This window comes from Poecilia mexicana, unplaced genomic scaffold (genome assembly GCF_051168715.1).
Source record: "Poecilia mexicana isolate PSO_F unplaced genomic scaffold, ASM5116871v1 scaffold_12, whole genome shotgun sequence".
NCBI classification, from domain to species: domain Eukaryota; kingdom Metazoa; phylum Chordata; class Actinopteri; order Cyprinodontiformes; family Poeciliidae; genus Poecilia; species Poecilia mexicana.
Genome location: NW_028263381.1, coordinates 23,409,627 through 23,427,417, shown reverse-complemented (window position 1 = coordinate 23,427,417; position 17,791 = coordinate 23,409,627). Strand labels below are relative to the sequence as shown.

The window sequence follows — 17,791 nt, the reverse complement described above, 5'->3', positions numbered from 1 at the left end:
CAACGTTTATGTGTAGAAACTTGTTAGTGACAGGAAGCCACTTGTTGCTCATCCTATCACAGTTCCAGGCTGGAATCCACTGTGTTCCTGAGAGCAAAACATTATTTCACAAATGTTTGTAAAAACAGTTTCCATGCCTTGGTGCTACTTTCATAAACCTGTGGCCATGTAATTAACTGGAACACCTGATTCCCATCATTTGGATGAAGGTAAAATACTTTTGTCAATCTTTGCTAGCAGCTGGTGGATAGAAATCACCAGGATTGGTCACATTTTACCTGAGAGTTTCCAGGTTGCAGTTTGGACTCTTCAGTCCAGCAGAGAGAAGCTTCACTCCTGAATCCTGCAGGTTGTTGTTACTCAGGTCCAGTTCTCTGAGACTGGAGGACTGGGAGCTGAGAACTGAGGACAGAGCTTCACAGCTTCTCTCTGAGAGGTTACAGCCACTCAGTCTGAGGAGACAGGGAGGAAAACCTGTTATTAAACAATTCATCAGGATTTATGTTCTTTAAATCAAAAATGTAAAAATGTTTTTATTGGACATAGAAGGAACCATCTGATTTTACACAACCTTTTTATTTGTTGTGAACTGGTTCATTATATAGTTGGGCCTCCAGCCTTAAATGACAGAACTACAGGTAACAAGGAGGTTGGAAAGAGAATTATAAAATTACACAATTAACTATATTACTCCATGTCAATTTTAACAAAGTGGAGGAGTTTTGCTGCTTGAATATGTAACATGATGTTCAGCTGCTGAAGGAAGTCTGTTTGTTTTTTGCTCATCTCCCCACCCCCCCAGTGGGACACTTTGAAGAGACAAAGCACCAAAATATAAACTGAAACATGAATATTTACCTCATAATTAGCAGATTTCTACCTATCAACAATACCTGCAGTAACAATGTGTGTCCTTACAGAGCTTTGTTGGAGGCTTTAACCACTGGCAGCAGCCTCAGAAGAGCCTCCTCTGAAGCAGAGTATTTCTTCAGGTCAAACACATCCAGATCTTTTCCCGATGACACTAAGATGAAGACCAGAGCTGACCACTGAGCAGGAGACAGTTTATCTGTGGAGAGACTTCCTGAACTCAGAGACTGTTGGATCTCCTCCACTAGAGAATGATCATTCAGTTCATTCAGACAGTGGAACAGATTGATGCTTTTCTCTGCAGACACATTCTCACTGATCTTCTCCTTGATGTACTGAACTGTTTCCTGATTGGTCTGTGAGCTACTTCCTGTCTGTGTCAGCAGACCTTGTAGGAGTCTCTGATTGGTCTGCAGTGAAAGTCCCAGGAGGAAACGGAGGAACAAGTCCAGGTGTCCATTTGGACTCTGTAAGGCCTGGTCAACAGCTCTCTGATGGAGAGACTTTAGTTTAGGTTTATTAAATAATGAAAACTTTTTAGATGTTTGTGTTTCTTCCATCAGGTTGACTCCAGAGTTGATGAAGGTCCGATGAACATGAAGAGCAGCCAGAAACTCCTGAACACTCAGATGGACGAAGCAGAACACCTTGTCCTGGTACAGCCCTCTCTCCTCTCTAAAGATCTGTGTGAACACTCCTGAGTACACTGAGGCTGCTCTGATATCGATGCCACACTCTGTCAGGTCTGATCCATAGAAGATCAGGTTTCCTTTCTGCAGCTGATCAAAAGCCAGTTTTCCCAGAGACTCGATCATCTTCCTGCTCTCTGGATTCCAGTGTGGATCTGTTTCAGCTCCTCCATCATACTTGACCTTCTTCACTTTGGTCTGAACCACCAGGAAGTGGATGTACATCTCAGTCAGGGTTCTGGGCAGCTCTCCTCCCTCTCTGGTCTCCAACACATCCTCCAGAACTGTAGCAGTGATCCAGCAGAAGACTGGGATGTGGCACATGATGTGGAGGCTTCGTGACGTCTTCATGTGGGAGATGATCCTGCTGGCCTGCTGCTCATCTCTGAATCTCTTCCTGAAGTACTCCTCCTTCTGGGGGTCATTGAACCCTCTGACCTCTGTCACCATGCCAACACACTGAGGAGGGATCTGATTGGCTGCTGCAGGTCGTGTGGTTATCCAGAGGAGAGCAGAGGGAAGCAGTTTCCCCCTGATGAGGTTTGTCAGCAGAACATCCACTGAGCTGGACTCTGTAGCATCAGTCAGGATCTCCTTGTTGTGGAAGTCCAGCGGAAGTCGACTCTCATCCAAGCCATCAAAGATGAACAGAACCTGGAAGTGTTCAAAGCTGCAGATTCCTTTGGTTTCAGTAAAGAAGTGATGAACAAGTTCCACCAAGCTTAACTTTTTCTCTCTCAGCACATTCAGCTCTCTGAAGGTGAATGGAAATATGAAGTGGATGTTCTGGTGGGCTTTGTCTTCAGCCCAGTCCAGAGTGAACTTCTGTGTTAAGACTGTTTTCCCAATGCCAGCCACTCCCTTTGTCATCACTGTTCTGATTGGTTGATCTCTTCCAGGTGGGACTTTAAAGATGTCTTCTTGTCTGATTGTTGTTTCTGGTCTGTGTGGTTTCCTGGATGCTGTTTCAATCTGTCTGACCTCATGTTCATCACTGACCTCTCCAGTCCCTCCCTCTGTGATGTAAAGCTCTGTGTAGATCTGGTTCAGAAGGGTTGGACTTCCTGCTTTAGCAATCCCCTCAAACACAGACTGGAACTTGTTCTTCAGACCAGATTTAAGGTGATGTTTACAAACTGCAGCAGGATGTTCTAAATTAACACAAAAAGTAAAATCAGGGATGAAACAAAAATACCTTCTGAAGATGATTTAAATAAATGTGATTCCATTTCTTCAGACATCAGTAAATGTGTCATTTATCCATCAGGTCAAATCTTTGTAGAAATCCTCTTACTGCTCAGCAGACGGTCAGCCAGCTCCTCCTGCTTCATCCTCCTCAGGAAGTTCAATGTGATCTTCATCACTGCCTCTCTGCTGCTCCTCCTCTGCTCTTCATCATCGCCTCTCAACACCTCATCATCCTCTCTCTGACTCTCTGAGCATTCTGGGTAATCTGGACTCAGAAGCTTGTGGATCTTCTTCAGCTCGTTCTTCACAAAAGTGACAATGTTTTCCTCCAGCAGCTGGAACAGTATAATAGATGAAGGAAACATCAGACTGAAATCATGGAGCCAAACACCAGATGGATGTTGGACAGACTGACAGTCCTCTGGTCTACAAAGTGCCGCATGGAGATGATGGTGAACAGAACTATGGAAAAGCAGTTGTTGTTCATGTACAGACCATAAATATGGAGTCCAGCTGTGTTTGATGCTGCTGGACAGATGGACCACTGGGAACCTCTGAGCTCTGCTGGTCCACTCTGTGGAGGAACCAGGAACAATCAGGAAGGCAGGAAATATTCACCCAGCAATATTTACTAATAAAATAACTAAGAATGTCACATTAAAGAAGAAAACAGAGCATCACATGAACACAATACAAAGAAGTTAGAAAGAGGAAGATGAACTACAAGGATGAAGACCAGTAACACCAGAATCACCAGTAGACATTTTAAAAAGTTGGTGCTGAACTTGGACTTCAAACTGTCCACACTGTCAGCAGATCTGATGCTGGTGGAGACAGAGTCCCAGAGCTTGGGGACAGTGGAAGTGAAGGCTCTGTCCACACAGGTCTTCAGGACAGTGTGGGACATCCATCAGGTTCTGATGACTGGATCTGAGGTGATGTGGACATGGAGGAGCTCTGAGATATGTGGGTGTGTCCATGTGGGATCCTCTCCTGGATGTTCTAGAGGATTTAAAATGGATCCTGTAGATCCTGGAAGCCAGTGAGCTCACATTATATCTGTCCACACAGAGACAATCAGAAGGTAAAGGTCCATGAAGTGATATCTGGATGTGAGCAGTGAACCAGATGATCCAAGTAAAGATTTAATGTTCCTGCTGATCCACTAAGAACCAGCAGAACCTCTGATGGTCCACATCAGCTCAGTCTGGTTGAGTTCCAGCAGATCTCACCAACCACATCATGAAGCTTTCCTTCCTGCTGAACTGATCTCACAATGCACACAGGAACCAAGTCCTGATGGACCAGACTGGTTTACCAGGTATTTCCCAGTGGCTGGTGGAAATGTGTCCCACTGTTAGTCTGACATGGAGCCAGGAAGCAGCAGAACATCATCATCATCACCCAGAGATGAAGATATGAAGGTGTTTTCATTAGAACAGAGCAGCTGGTTTAGATAATGGATCAAAACTCTGTAAATATAACTGGGAACATCTGAAACTTACTGGTTCAGTTTACAGCAGTTAGAAACAGCTCACCTCTCTGATGGTGGAGATCCAGGAGATTTAAAGTTAATGGGTTGACCCTTTGACTCATCGCTCTTAAAGGACACACAGCTGGGTTCTGATTCTGGTTCTGGTCTGAGTCTCTGATGGATCCTGACAGAAACATGATGATTAAAACGGAATCTGTTCAGTCTGGATGAAGCAGCAAAGAGGAGCAGCAGCAGCTTCATCACCACGTCTGTTTTGGCCTGATATAGTGAACGTTGTGTAAAAAGGGCTGTGGACAGTTAGAGATGGTGACCTCACCTCTGACCTTTGCTCTGGCTCTCATCTTCCCCACACAGAGTGGTTTTAGAGGGAGGGACTCCCTCCTCTCTGTCCTCACACTGATCCATGCTGCTGAATTCACATCAGCTCACACACACTTTCTAACTTCACCTGCAGAGGAAACACACATCATTCATCTGCACATCAACTCTGATCATCCTTTACATCATTAGTGCTGGAAAAAGATCAGCTGCTCCTCCTCTGATTGGCTCTTCTTCTCTGCTTCATATCAGTGTCAGGTGAATGCAGTCAGACAGCAGAGAGGCAGAGGAAGCTGCATCAGCTGCTGCACTTCTACTATCAGTCCACTAGATGGAGACATGGAGCAACATTCACTGATTCAACCTGAACAACAGGAAGAATTTTAGTTCATTATTAATCTCTACACGTGGATTAACAAATAATTAATCATTTGCAGTGATTGGATTATATTCTGCATCAAAGATTATATAGACATTTTACTTTGAAAGGAAGCAACAACAAGTTGTTGTTTCTGATAACAACTTGTCAGAAACAACTCGACAACTTGTGGATGGTGGAAACCAGAGTTTGATTACAGGAAATAAAAACATGAAGCAGATTTTTCAGAGAAGAAATCATAGAAACATCGTCCTTTTATCATGTTGTTTGATTCCAGTTCATCAGTAATATAATTCTGACCTTCAATCAGCAGAGAGATGAAATTTTGAACTGAAATAAGCAGTGAATCTTTTCTCCAAACTTTAGAGAGCAGAAAGAAACAGGAAAGTTCCTGAAGACAAAGTTCAAGTAAACAAATCAAACTTACAATTTGTTCAAACGATCAAAAGAGTCGAAGAAAAACATCTGAACAACAAATAAAGATCCAACAACCTGATCAGAGCCGCACCTTAACAGTGTAATTCAAACTGAAAGTAAATGTGACGGATGTTGCTTAACTGATGACGTCACAGCTCATGTGGGTTGTAGATTTTTCTTTCAGAGCAGCAGAACCAGGAAGTAGAAGGTCTGCAGTGAAATCAGAGGCAAGTTGATAAAATCTTCATGAGGATTTACTTTGTTTAGACCAGTGTTTCTCAACCTTTTTGGGCCAGCGCCCCCCATCCTTTATCCAGGTCCCTCACCGCCCCCACCAAAGAATTTGTAGGCTACTTTGCACTGACTATTATTTTATTATTAATGTTACCATCATTATTGTAGATGTTTTGATTTTTATGCTTATTTCTGTATTTATCATCAAAAATAATTACCCAGAGAACTAAAAGCCATGTGAATAGAAATTATTTTCACAGGTGTCTAAGAAAAATGCAATGAACATTCAACTTAAAATTAGTAAGCCTAACGGCAGCCAATCAGAGTGGAAAAAATATTCTTATTCTGTGCCATTTTCTAGTTGTTAAGTTGTTAATTCAAGTAAATGATCTCGCTGCAATCAGTGTATTCAGACAGGGTTCATAAACAAAACTTTAAAGATTATCACAGCCGAATACATCTTAATTTTTCTTAAATTTATTTGGAGTAAATAATTGATATACTCAAAATTAGTAGGTCATTATTAAAAAAGGCTTTTAAATCAAGCTAACAACAAAAACCTGAATTATTTTTAAATACTGAATTAAAGTCTTATGACTGAAACGTCTGACATGTAGTTGAGGTAATAAAAGTAATAAAAGTAATTAGTACTTTTACAAGTTTCTAAGTAATAATAAAAACTAAATGTTCTGGTTCTGGAGGAATTTTTCTGGATTCTAAGTTTGTTCTGATTCCTTTTCTGGGTTGCAATAATAGGAGTCTTGCTGCATAATAATCTTAAAAGTAATATAACAAATAAAATTGGTCTAAATTGTGAGAACTCTACAATTAGTAAAAAACAGAAAGACTAATAAATGAGAGTCTCTGGATTCCAGGTTTGTTCTGATTCCTTTTCTGGGTTAACAGTGAGAAGGCCAGGCTGGCTGCACTGAGGGAGGAAGAGGAGCAGAAGAGAGGGATGATGAAGGAGAAGATGGAGGCTCTGAGCAGAGAGATAGCAGCTCTTTCAGACACAGTCAGAGCCACAGAGGAGGAGCTGAGAGCTGCAGACGTCTCATTCCTGCACAACTACAAGGCTGCAGTGGAAAGAGTCCAGCGCTGCCCCCTGCTGGGGGATCCACAGCTGCCCTCAGGAGCTCTGATAGACCAGAGATGTGCCGATCAGGTTTTTTCCTCCCGATACTGATCACCCATGAGGGCCGATCACCGATACCGATCACATAATTTTTTATTTTATTTTTTTTTATCATTAACCCTACCGGTTACATTATGTGGAAAAAGGAACCATGAATTCACCTTAATTTAGACAAAAACTTGTTTTTAATAAGTTTTTTCAAGAAAAAAACTAAACAAAACAGGCATTGTGCAAATTGTACTGCTATTGATAATACTATCTTTAACAGACTGATAACATATGAAGGCTCTGAAGAGGTTAAATAATACAAAGAGCCAAAATAAAACCTCTCAACATTGCCAAAAAATTCAAGTATAAAACTTAACATTCAAAGGCAAAAACAGGTTCCATTACAATAAACAATCCAGAGTTACTGAATGAAAACTTCCTGATAGCATGGCGGCTAGGTGATTACTGCTAGCTCTGATTGGCTGTTTCTGACTGAGCGGAGTAATTATGCAGAACAGGAAGGAGATCGATTATTTTTTTAGAGATTATCTGTCTCATGTTAGGACAGCGAAAGTTTTAATACGTATGTAAAATGTATTTTTTTAGTTAGATGCTGCAGCTTTAAGCAGAGGTTCGGTGTGAGAGTCACTACCAGGTGGAGCAGAAGCGAAGCTCCGTCTGTCAGATATTACTACCTGTAGCAGCGGTTCAACAGCGAGAGCAGAACCAGCGTCTTACATCGCAGCTCGAAGACTTAAATAATTTTCCAGGTTATTTGTTTAGCTTTCTGACCGTCATGCTAATCTGGGTGAGTGTTTGTAGCTGTGCCCTGCTTTACCTACTATCTGATCCTCCGTATGTCTTTTTTACTGCAGTGAGCCTCGATGTAGCCAAACTCCGTCAAGTATGGCATTGTTTTTATGCCATATTAGATTCGTTGTGTTGATGCATTTTGACCTGCTTCAATTTTCCGCCGCAACACGCAAACTTCCCCATTCACTCAGTGCGTTATAGTTCCACATCGCTTAAGATTTGTTGCTGCGCGTTTGCGCAGAGTGAAGGAAAGAGGAGACCAGCTGCACAGGCAGGTTGGAAATGAGATGATCGGTATCGGCAACAAGAGCCAATGATCGCCGATCACCGATCAGGCACTTTTTCACGAAAATCGGCCCAATTATGATCGGTGACCGATCGATCGGCACACCTCTATTATTTACAACAACCTGATGTCAATGAAATGACTAGCAGATGATTGAAAGCATAATGGGAAGCTTAATAAATGTATTAGTAGCTGGTAAGAATGTATTTAGTTTTTCATCACTGTGATGCTGCAGTTACAGTCGCACAAATGTGGCGCCATCCAATCACACCACACACAATAGTTCAGTCTCACCACATTTATATCTGGGTTTCTTTAAGTCTAGCATTTAATTGACAGAATAAGTATTTTTGTTTAGAAGGCAGCACATCATAACGCTGTATTCTAGAAGAAGTGCAGACATTTTAGATCTCACTGTTATGTCCCGCCTGATTGAACCTGTTTTCTGAGTTTCCTCAGTCCCGGCTGCTCCAGTCCTTCACAGGAACAAAGAGCTGGAGCTGCTGAGGCTGCAGCTTGGCTCATACCACTACTCATCCAGAGGGGAGGGGGTTTTTCTATGCTGGCTTCAGTGGCTGTTTGTGTTTCTCCCCTCTGTGTTTCTATGTGGCCTGATCAGCCAGGATTTAAGTTTCCCCTTTGTCTCATTTAGGGAGGGATGTTTGTTGGAGTCAGTCTGAGTTCAACTTTGTTACTTTAACCTTTTTATGGGCCCAAGTTTGCCATTTTTTATTGTTGACCAAAGTTTATGTTTTGGGTTAAATAAAAGCCAATAATGTTTTAATTTAAACCTGTGCCTGGCTTTCCTTTGACTGCTCGGTCCATCACAATCACCACCAACATCTTCAGTGACTTTATCAACTTTTGCTGTTTTATTTATAAAGGATTAGAAAATTAAAACAACTTTACCATCACAACATGCGTCCAACCATCTTCTCTGCTTGACTGGTGAACAAATTAAAGGAGAACAAAAATCCTAGAAAAGCAGAATTAGCAGCAACATAAATGTATTATTTCATCTTCACCCTCTGGTCAGAAATCTAAAAAATCATCTATTTTGTTTTGTTTGCTACATTATTTGTTCCAATGAGCTGCTTCCAGTCCAAACCTGAAGTTATTTCATGTTCATTTAGGAAGAATTTCATGCAAACAAATGTTTCAGCTGCTTCATGGGAACAAATGATTATATTTCCTGAATGTCTCTTGTTGATCTGAAACAGCAAAAATAGAACCAAATAAAACAGATAAAGTTATCAGGTTTGTTGGGATTAATGGCTTCATGAATCTGCAGCTAAAAATCCTTCTAACACCAAAATGTGAAAAGTTCAGGCCTTTCTGCTTGACTTCACATCAACACAGTGTTTACTGATCTGCTGGTTATTTGTTATATTAACCTGTTACAGATAAACTACAATAAAAAGTCTGGCCATATGTGAACCTGTATAAGTTTATTACAGTTTACTGCAATTATTTGCCACTAATATTTGTAAAAATTAAAAGGTTTCTAATGTGAGTAATGGGGCGACATGCAGTACACCCTCCAGTCCAGCAGGGGGAAGCAGAGCACATGTCTTCAACATGAGCCTGCGCCTACAGAGGATCCCTGTGACGTGGAAAACATCCTGCATTGTTCCGGTACCAAAGACGTAGCGACCCTGTGACTCCAAGGACTCCTGTGACCTCTGACCTCCCACATCATGAAGACCCTGGAGAGACTGGTCCTGGAGCCGCTCCGGACTCTGGTCCAACCACACTGGACCCCTTGCAGTTCTCCTAGCAGCCCAGACTGGGAGTTGAGGACGCCATCATCTTCCTGCTGAACTGTGTAAACGCTCACCTGGACCAGCTCTGAGAGAATCATGTTCTTTGATTCTCCAGCACATTCAGCTCCATCCGTCCGGCTCTACTGGGTCAGAAACTGATGGTGATGCAGGTGGAGCCCCCTGGTGTCCTGATTGTTGACTATCTACCACAGTTGGTGTGTCACAGTGTTGTCAGCAACATGGGGCTCCACAGGGAACTGTCCTCTCTCCTTCAGGCTCTATCCATCCGACTCCAGCTGTTGCTCTGAGACCCGTCGTCTCCAGAAGTTTCCAGCTGTGGTTGGTTGGATCAGTGAGGTGATGAGACTGAGTCCAGGGCTGCTGTGGACAACTTTGTCACATGGTGTGGGCTGAACCAGCTGCAGCTCAATGTGACAAAGGAACTGGAGGTGGATCTGAGGAGGAGGACCAGGACGCCGGTGACCCCTGTTACCATCCAGGGGTCAGTGTGGACATTATGGAGGACAACTATAAATATCTGGGAGTCCACATTGACACAAACTGGACTGGGTCAAGAACAGCCATGCTGTGAACAGGAAGGGCCAAAGTCTCCTCTACTTTCTGAGGCGGCTGAGGTCCTTCAACATCTGCCGGACTTTGTCAGGATGTTCTGTGAGTCTGTGGTTGCCAGAGCCATCCTGGATGCTGTGGTGCTGGACAGCAGGCTGGAGGTGGAGGACACCAACAGACTGGACCGACTGACCCGGAAGGCCAGCGGCGTGGCTGGAGTGGAGCTGGACTCTCTGACAGTGGAGTCAGAGAGAAGGACCCTGTCCAAGATGGAGGACATGTTGGACAACGAGTCTCATCCACTTCATGACGTGCTGGACGGATCCAGGAGCTTCAGCCAGAGACTCATTTTACCAAAGAACCACAGAGAGACTCAGGAAATCATTTCTGCCTGCAGCCAGTGGACTTTACAACACCAAGTCTGACTTACTGAGATCTAATTTTCTCTGCAGTCATTCATAGATTATCCATCCATCCATTTTCTGTCCACCCTTGTCCCTAGTGGGTCGGGAGGAGCTGCTGCCTCTCCAGCTAACATTCCGGGCGAGAGGCGGGGTCACCCTGGACGGGTCGCCAGTCTGTCGCAGATTCATAGAATATTTATTGATTAATATATCTGCATGTGCATGGTTGTTATTTATTTATTTTAGTCATATAGAATCCTCTCATTACTCTCAGGTATAAATGTATTTTATAAACGTCTCATTTGGTTACATTTGGATTATTGATTTTTAAAACCTCAGATGGAGAAGCTTGTCAATGAATAAGTAATTTATCATTGAGGATCAATAAAGTATATTCTCATCCATCCATCTTTTCCAGGTTTTATGTTTAAAATCTGCCATAAATTCGTGACATAATGAACAAATGTCAAATGTTTGGTTTCTTTTCTCTCTATTTAACAGTAAAATCAAACCTCACAGTAACTGAGATGGATAATAGCTGCTGTTAGCTGGTAGGTTATAAACAGCAGGGCTGGACTTAAACTAAAACATGTTTTTTATAAGATCATCCAGTTTGAACCAGAAACCACATTCCCTCTAAACACAAAACAGAAAAAAAGACATTAAAGCAGAAAATGTGAGATAACACCTTATTGTATCTGATTCTCATTAGAAAATAAATGATAAAAAGTGAAACCAATTAGAGGCTCCAGAATAATAATGTTTCTCAGCAGCTTCAGTCACAAACAGGCTTTTACTCCAAAGCCAAAAACTCATTTTAATTAAAGTTTTAGATTAAGACAGTAAATTAAACGCATTATTGCTGAAAAATTATCAGGGATTTCCTGAGTTTCAGAGACAGAAACATTAATGCTCTCATTAAAATCAGATTTCCTTCTATGATTCAAAACAATCTTCTCTGTTATCAGGAAATATAATTTTTTTCAAGGATATAAATATTCCTTTATTTTTCTTTTATTATGAGAGTTGAAATGTTTTAATCTGGTGCTTTGAGGAAGACCGTATCGGAGACCCATCCAACAGCAGGAAGTAGACCACAGTGCAATTGGACATGCATTGAACAGCCACACACTCACACACACATTCTGTCCAACATGAAACTTCAGGACTCTGATCGAGGTACATTCACTCTCAGGGTCCAGCCACACACACACACACACATTCTGTCCAACATGGAAACTTCAGGATTCTGATCGAGGTACATTCACTCTCAGGGTCCAGCCACACACTCACACACACTTTGTCTGTTATTTACACTTCAGGAGGAACTAATGAAGTTATACCATCAGGGAACAGCCACACACTCACACCAGGTTCTGGAGGTTTTATTCAAAGACCAACCCGGTATTAAGCTATGGCTAATGCTAGAGCACTACACAAACCCGATGTATAGCACTAGCTAACACTAGAACACAATACAAACATAGTACATATTAGCAACTAATGCCAAAGCGCTACACCAACTCAGTATTTATCACTAGCTAACGGTAATGCCCTGCACCAAATTACGCTAGCACACTATATCAACGTAGTACATATTAGCATCTAAAGCCAAACGACTACACCAACTCGGTATTTATCAGTAGCTAGCTGTAAAGCGCTACAACAACATGGAATTTACTAGCTAATGCTAGCGCACAAAACCAACATAGTACCTGTGAGCAACAAATGACAAAGCGCTACACCAATTCAGTATTTATCAGTAGCTAGCTCTAATGAGTTACATCAACCTGATAATTAACACTAGCTAACGCTATAACACAATACTAACATACTAATTATTAGGAACTAATGCTAGAGCGCTACACAAACCTGGTATTTAGCACTAGCTGATGCTAGCACAAAATGCCAGCATAGCACATATTAGCAACTAATGCCAAAGTGCTACACCAACTCAGTATTTATCACTAGCTAACTCTAATGCCCTACATCAACCTGGTATTTAACACTAGCTAACACTAGCACACAACTCCAACATAGCACATATTAGCAATTAATCCCGAAGCACTAGACCAATTTAGTATTTGTCAGTAGCTAGCTGTGAAGCGCTACAACAATATGGCATTCATGACTACCTAATGCTGCAGCACAAGAAAAACATAGTAATTATTAGGAACTAATGCCAAAGTGCTACGCAAACTCAGTATTTATCACTAGCTAACGCTAATACCCTACACCACACTGGTATTTACCACTAGCTAATAAGCGCACAGTGTCATAATAGCACTTGTTAGCAACTAATGCCAAAGCATTACAACAACTCAGTATATATCACTCGCTAAATCTAATGCCCTCCACCAAACTGGTATTGTCCACTAGCTAACGCCAGTGCACAATACCAACATAGCACATATTAGCAACTAAGGCCAAAGCGCTACACCAACTCAGTATTTATCACTAGCTAACTCTAGTGCCCTACACCAAACTGGTATTGTCCACTAGCTAACGCCAGTGCACAATACCAACATAGCACATATTAGCAACCCATGACAAAGCGCTACACCAATTCAGTATTTATCAGTAGGTAGCTGTAAAGCGCTACACCAACATGGTATTTACCACTAGCTAATGCTAGTGCACAAGAAAAACATACTACTTATTAGCAACTAATGCCAAAGTGCTACACAAACTCAGTATTTATCACTAGCTAATGCTAATGCCCTACATCAAACTGTTATTTAACACTAGCTAACGCTACAGGACAATAACAACATAGTACTTATTAGCAACTAATGCCAAAGTGCTACACAAACTCAGTATTTATTACGACCTAACACTAATGCCCTACATCAAACTGGTATTCATCACTAGCTAACGCTAGCATACTATATCAACATAGTATATATTAGCAACTAATGCCAACGCGCTACACCAATTCAGTATTTATCGCTGGTTAGCTGTAAAGTGCTACACCGACATGGTATTTACCACTAGCTAATGCTACAGCACAATACCAACATAGTACTTATTATATTTAGCAGAAACAAATGCTAACATGCTGCACAAACATGGTATTTAGCAGTAGCTAACACTAAAACGCTACACTAAGGCATTTATCTTAATCTAATGCTAAAGCACTACAATAACATAGCACTTAACAGGAGCTAATGCTAATGCGCTACACCAACCTGGTGTATTTCTTCAAACCTCAATAGCAGCTCATGGAGGAGTTTGATCTGTTCACATTTCATCTGTCTGATGCCATACAGTCATGACAGGTAACATTTTTCACAAATATGTAAAAAATATATTTTTAATAAAAGTTACACACTGCAGCTATAAATGCCTGAATTTGTTCAGTCAAACTACTAATTCTCCACATTTATTATGTTTATAATGCAAATATTTAAATTTGAACAGGAAAAGAACAGAATGAGCAGCAAATGAACCAAATGCAGAAGAAGAAAAATGTTTTTATTTCTCTAAAACACATGAAGAAAAACTGCAGCAAATAAACAAAAGGAAGATTTAATATTCAAATCTGACGAGTTTAGAAAAATAGGAGCCGCCAGAAACAGAAAATGTTCAGAGAGAAAAACTGATCAACATTTCAATGAAATCTGATGAATGAGAGGAAAAAAATAAGAGAAACAACATGTTGATATTCAGTGTGAAGCTTTGACTGGAAACAAACAGGAAAACATGAGGATCCTGGAATAATCCTGGAATAATCCTGGAATAATCCCAGCTTCCATCTTTAAAGGACTGGAAGAAGAAAAAGTTTCCAAGGACTCAATCAGAAAAGTTTCACCAAGAAATAGATTGTAGAGATGAACTATCTGTTCAACAGTGAGAGAGTTTCTCTGACAGGAGGAAAATCTTTAGACTCAAATCAGCAAAGAGACACTGAAGAACCAGGACTGGACCACCAGAACCCAAATCCAGGAATCAGAGGTTCAGTGAATGTGGTGTTGAAGGTGTGGAGGAGGATCAGTGAGTCAGAGGAGACTCTGTAGAAGGACAGAATGCCAGCAGGACAGTCCACATACACTGATACTCTGTTAGAGACGGAGGAGGAGGAGAGACGAGTTTCTATGTTGTTGTGCCTGACAGAGTAACCATGAACATCAGAGCAGATCAGACTCCAGGAATGATTATTATATCCAAACAAACAGTCTCCACTGTCTCCTTTCCTCCTGATTCTTCTGTAACTCACTGATATAAAAACATCTCCTCTCCACTCGACCTCCCAGTAACAGCGACCAGTCAGACCAGTTCTACACAGCAGCTGAGGAAGATCAAATCTGTCTGGATGATCAGGATATGACTGAAGCTCCTCCTCCAATGTCACCTTCCTGTTGTCTTCAGACAGTTTGAGTTTTCTGCTCACTGTGTTTGTGTCGATGGTGAGTTGACAGGAATCTGATGGAGAGAACAAACACAATCCAGCTGCAGTTATTGATCATTTATTGATCTTTGATGATGATCCTGAATGAGTGATGTGACAGTTTGAAGATTGTTGAAGGTGAGCTGCTTTGTTGTCATGAATCAGATGAAAAACACACTTACACTTCCTCACACCTGGTGTCAAGAATGGGCGTCCAGCAGGCTCCACCCTGAAAGGAGGAGGGGGGTCAGACCATCAGTCTCTTTCAGCAGCAAACATGGACATTACATGTCTCTCAGACACACATTGTCCTCCACTGAGACAGGAACAGTCCAACATCTGGATTGCAAAGTGCAGTGGATGTAGGAAGGACAGTTGGTGCTGCTGCAGCACAACTCATTTCTCCAAACACAGGAAAAGCTCCAACAGAGAGGAGAAAGGAAATCCCTCAGTAACAACCTGAAGAAACTCACTGAAGCCTAAAAGGACATCAGGAAACTAAGGAAACATTTCTGGAAGCTCAACCTGATTTAATAATCAGCATTAAAATCCAATCAATCTAAACTCTGATCAACACCTGGATACCTGCTCCATCCACACTCCCACACACAGATGAAGGAATGAAACACTAAACAACCTGCTGCTGAAAACCTGCTGTGGCCTCACTGGAATATCCAGAAATACAAACATTAAAAAGGAGAAGCTGCATCACATTCAACAAAGAGTTCAACAAGAACCAAACATTTGATCTCTGAGCTCAGACTCACAAACCAGGGAGAGGCTTCCATCATCACACACCTCTGACAAACACCTCCAACCTTTCAGCACTTCCTCTACCAACCAGCACCACCAGGTGGCGCTATACACACTTGTGAGTTTAGTTCAAAATCTTTATTTCTCTCTCTGAACTTTTAAACATCCATCTGACCAACATGGAGTTACTTTTCTTCTCATCTTTGCTCCTTGGGGCTGATTGGTCTGGAGCTCCATCAAATATTGTTTTAAAGTCCTTTCTGTCATCAGTAGATCATCATGGAAATCTAACTGAACTTCACTTTTATTCATTTAGTCAGAGTCCCTATTAAACTCTATTAAATCCATCCCACTCTTTCATTTTCCTTGTGAGCCGTTCTTAGTCAGGAGAATATTCCAGAAAACTGGGTAATGATCTCTGCCTCCAGATGAGGCGTCTAAATATTTAATGATCAAACTAAATATTTCTCTTCAAACTAAATGTTTCCCATCAGACTAAAGACATTTCTCCTCTTCCTCCTCTATCAGACCTTCTCTGCTCCTGCAGCAGGTTCCTCCATACCTGAGAGCTTCCAGTCTCCAGTCTGGATCCTTCAGTCCAGCCGACAGCAGCTTCACTCCTGAGTCTCCTGGATGATTGTAGCTCAGGTCCAACTCTTTCAGATGGGAGGGGTTAAAGGTCAGAGCTGAGGCCAGAGAAGCACAGCCTTCCTCTGAGACCAAACAGCCTGATAAGCTGCAGACACACAATTCATCACATGATGACAACATTGAGGTAGAGACCAAGGTCTGAACTGGTCATTTATAGGAGAGGAAAAAGTCAATAAATTAACCTGTCAATCAGATGAAATAGTAAAAACACTCTCATGTAGTTCTGTGTGTAATAAAAATCAACATTTGTCACATGTAGAACTGATCAGAATAGAAACATCCTTCATTGATCCACAGCAGGGAGTTCAGGTTTGCCAGCAACAAGTTTAAATGGAAGAATCAGATATTCAAGAAAAGGTAAAAATAAATAATAGGAGACTGTAGAGTAATGACACATTTACAACAGAGGAATAATAATAATGCTGTACATTTAATAAAAACCGCATCAGTTTCAAAGAAATGTGCAGCTGAGTAGGACAATTTATAACCATCTATAAGATGTGTATATTTGTATGTTAAACAGCAATAGACTATTTAAAAGAAATGTAAAAAGACACCAGGTAACAACCAGAATGTATATAATTAATGAGTTTGGTGGGAGCTAGGGCTGCACCGATTTATCGGTGCTGATTTCCTTAATTTTACGAGATCAGTAATCGGCCGATTTTTACATGTGAAGCTGATCTTATCCACCGATGTTATCAACCTCAGCAAAAGTCTAAAAATCAACCACTGTGCTTTTCTTTTCTCCTGTGAGAAAAGTTTGACTGACAAACCGGCCGACCAGCTCATGTCTGCACATTTACAGTTAACAATAGTCGCCCCATTGCTGCCAATTCAGTAACTTTCTTGATATATGGAGCAACATTTCAGACAAAAACATGGTATCAGCCAAAATCGGTAAGTTAGGCTTTTTAAAAGATCTGTAATCTGTAATCAGCCAGAAAACTGCAATCGGTGCAGCCCTATTGGGAGCAGTTCTGGTTAGAAAGTCTAACAACTGCTGAGAGGAAGGATCTGCAATAAAGCTCATTTGTGCGCCGAGGACGCAGCAATCTGTCAAGTATCCAGAGTTACACTATCAGTGAAGTCTGACCACTGCCTTTCTAAACACCTCTGTTGTTGGTTCTGTCAGCATGGAGGGAAAGAAAACCAGCAACGTTTATGTGTAGAAACTTGTTAGTGACAGGAAGCCACTTGTTGCTCATCCTATCACAGTTCCAGGCTGGAATCCACTGAGTTCCTGAGAGCAAAACATTATTTCACAAATGTTTGTAAAAACAGTCTACATGCCTTGGTGCTACTTTCCTAAACCTGTGGCCATGGAAGTTACTGGAACACCTGATTCCCATCATTTGGATGGAGGTCAGATACTTTAGTCAATCTCTGCTAGCAGCTGGTGGATAGAAATCACCAGGATTGGTTACATTTTACCTGAGAGTCTCCAGGTT

General features: G+C 41.5%; 1 protein-coding gene and 1 long non-coding RNA gene across 2 annotated transcripts; both read right to left on the bottom strand.

Annotated features, from left to right (window-relative positions):
* Positions 1 to 263: 263 nt before the first annotated feature.
* LOC148156165 (NLR family CARD domain-containing protein 3-like) lies at positions 264 to 2,703 on the bottom strand. Its single transcript, XM_088011115.1, has 2 exons — positions 919 to 2,703; positions 264 to 452 (listed from the first exon to the last, which is right to left on the bottom strand). The coding sequence occupies exons 1-2, from the start codon at positions 2,427 to 2,429 to the stop codon at positions 275 to 277; spliced, it is 1,689 nt and encodes a 562-aa protein (XP_087867241.1). The 5' UTR covers positions 2,430 to 2,703; the 3' UTR covers positions 264 to 274.
* An 11,299-nt stretch (positions 2,704 to 14,002) lies between these two features.
* Positions 14,003 to 16,440, bottom strand: LOC148156164 (uncharacterized). Its single transcript, XR_015764911.1, has 2 exons — positions 15,119 to 16,440; positions 14,003 to 14,971 (listed from the first exon to the last, which is right to left on the bottom strand). It is a non-coding gene; the product is annotated as an uncharacterized LOC148156164 (long non-coding RNA).
* Between the last annotated feature and the right edge of the window lie 1,351 nt (positions 16,441 to 17,791).

Coding starts and splice junctions, on each gene's coding strand:
- LOC148156165 (XM_088011115.1), bottom strand. CDS start 2,429: ATGACAAAGGGAGTGGCTGGCATTGGGAAAACAGTCTTAACACAGAAG. Junction 453..918: donor AAAGCCTCCAACAAAGCTCT/GTAAGGACACAC, acceptor CTGTCTCCTCAG/ACTGAGTGGCTGTAACCTCT.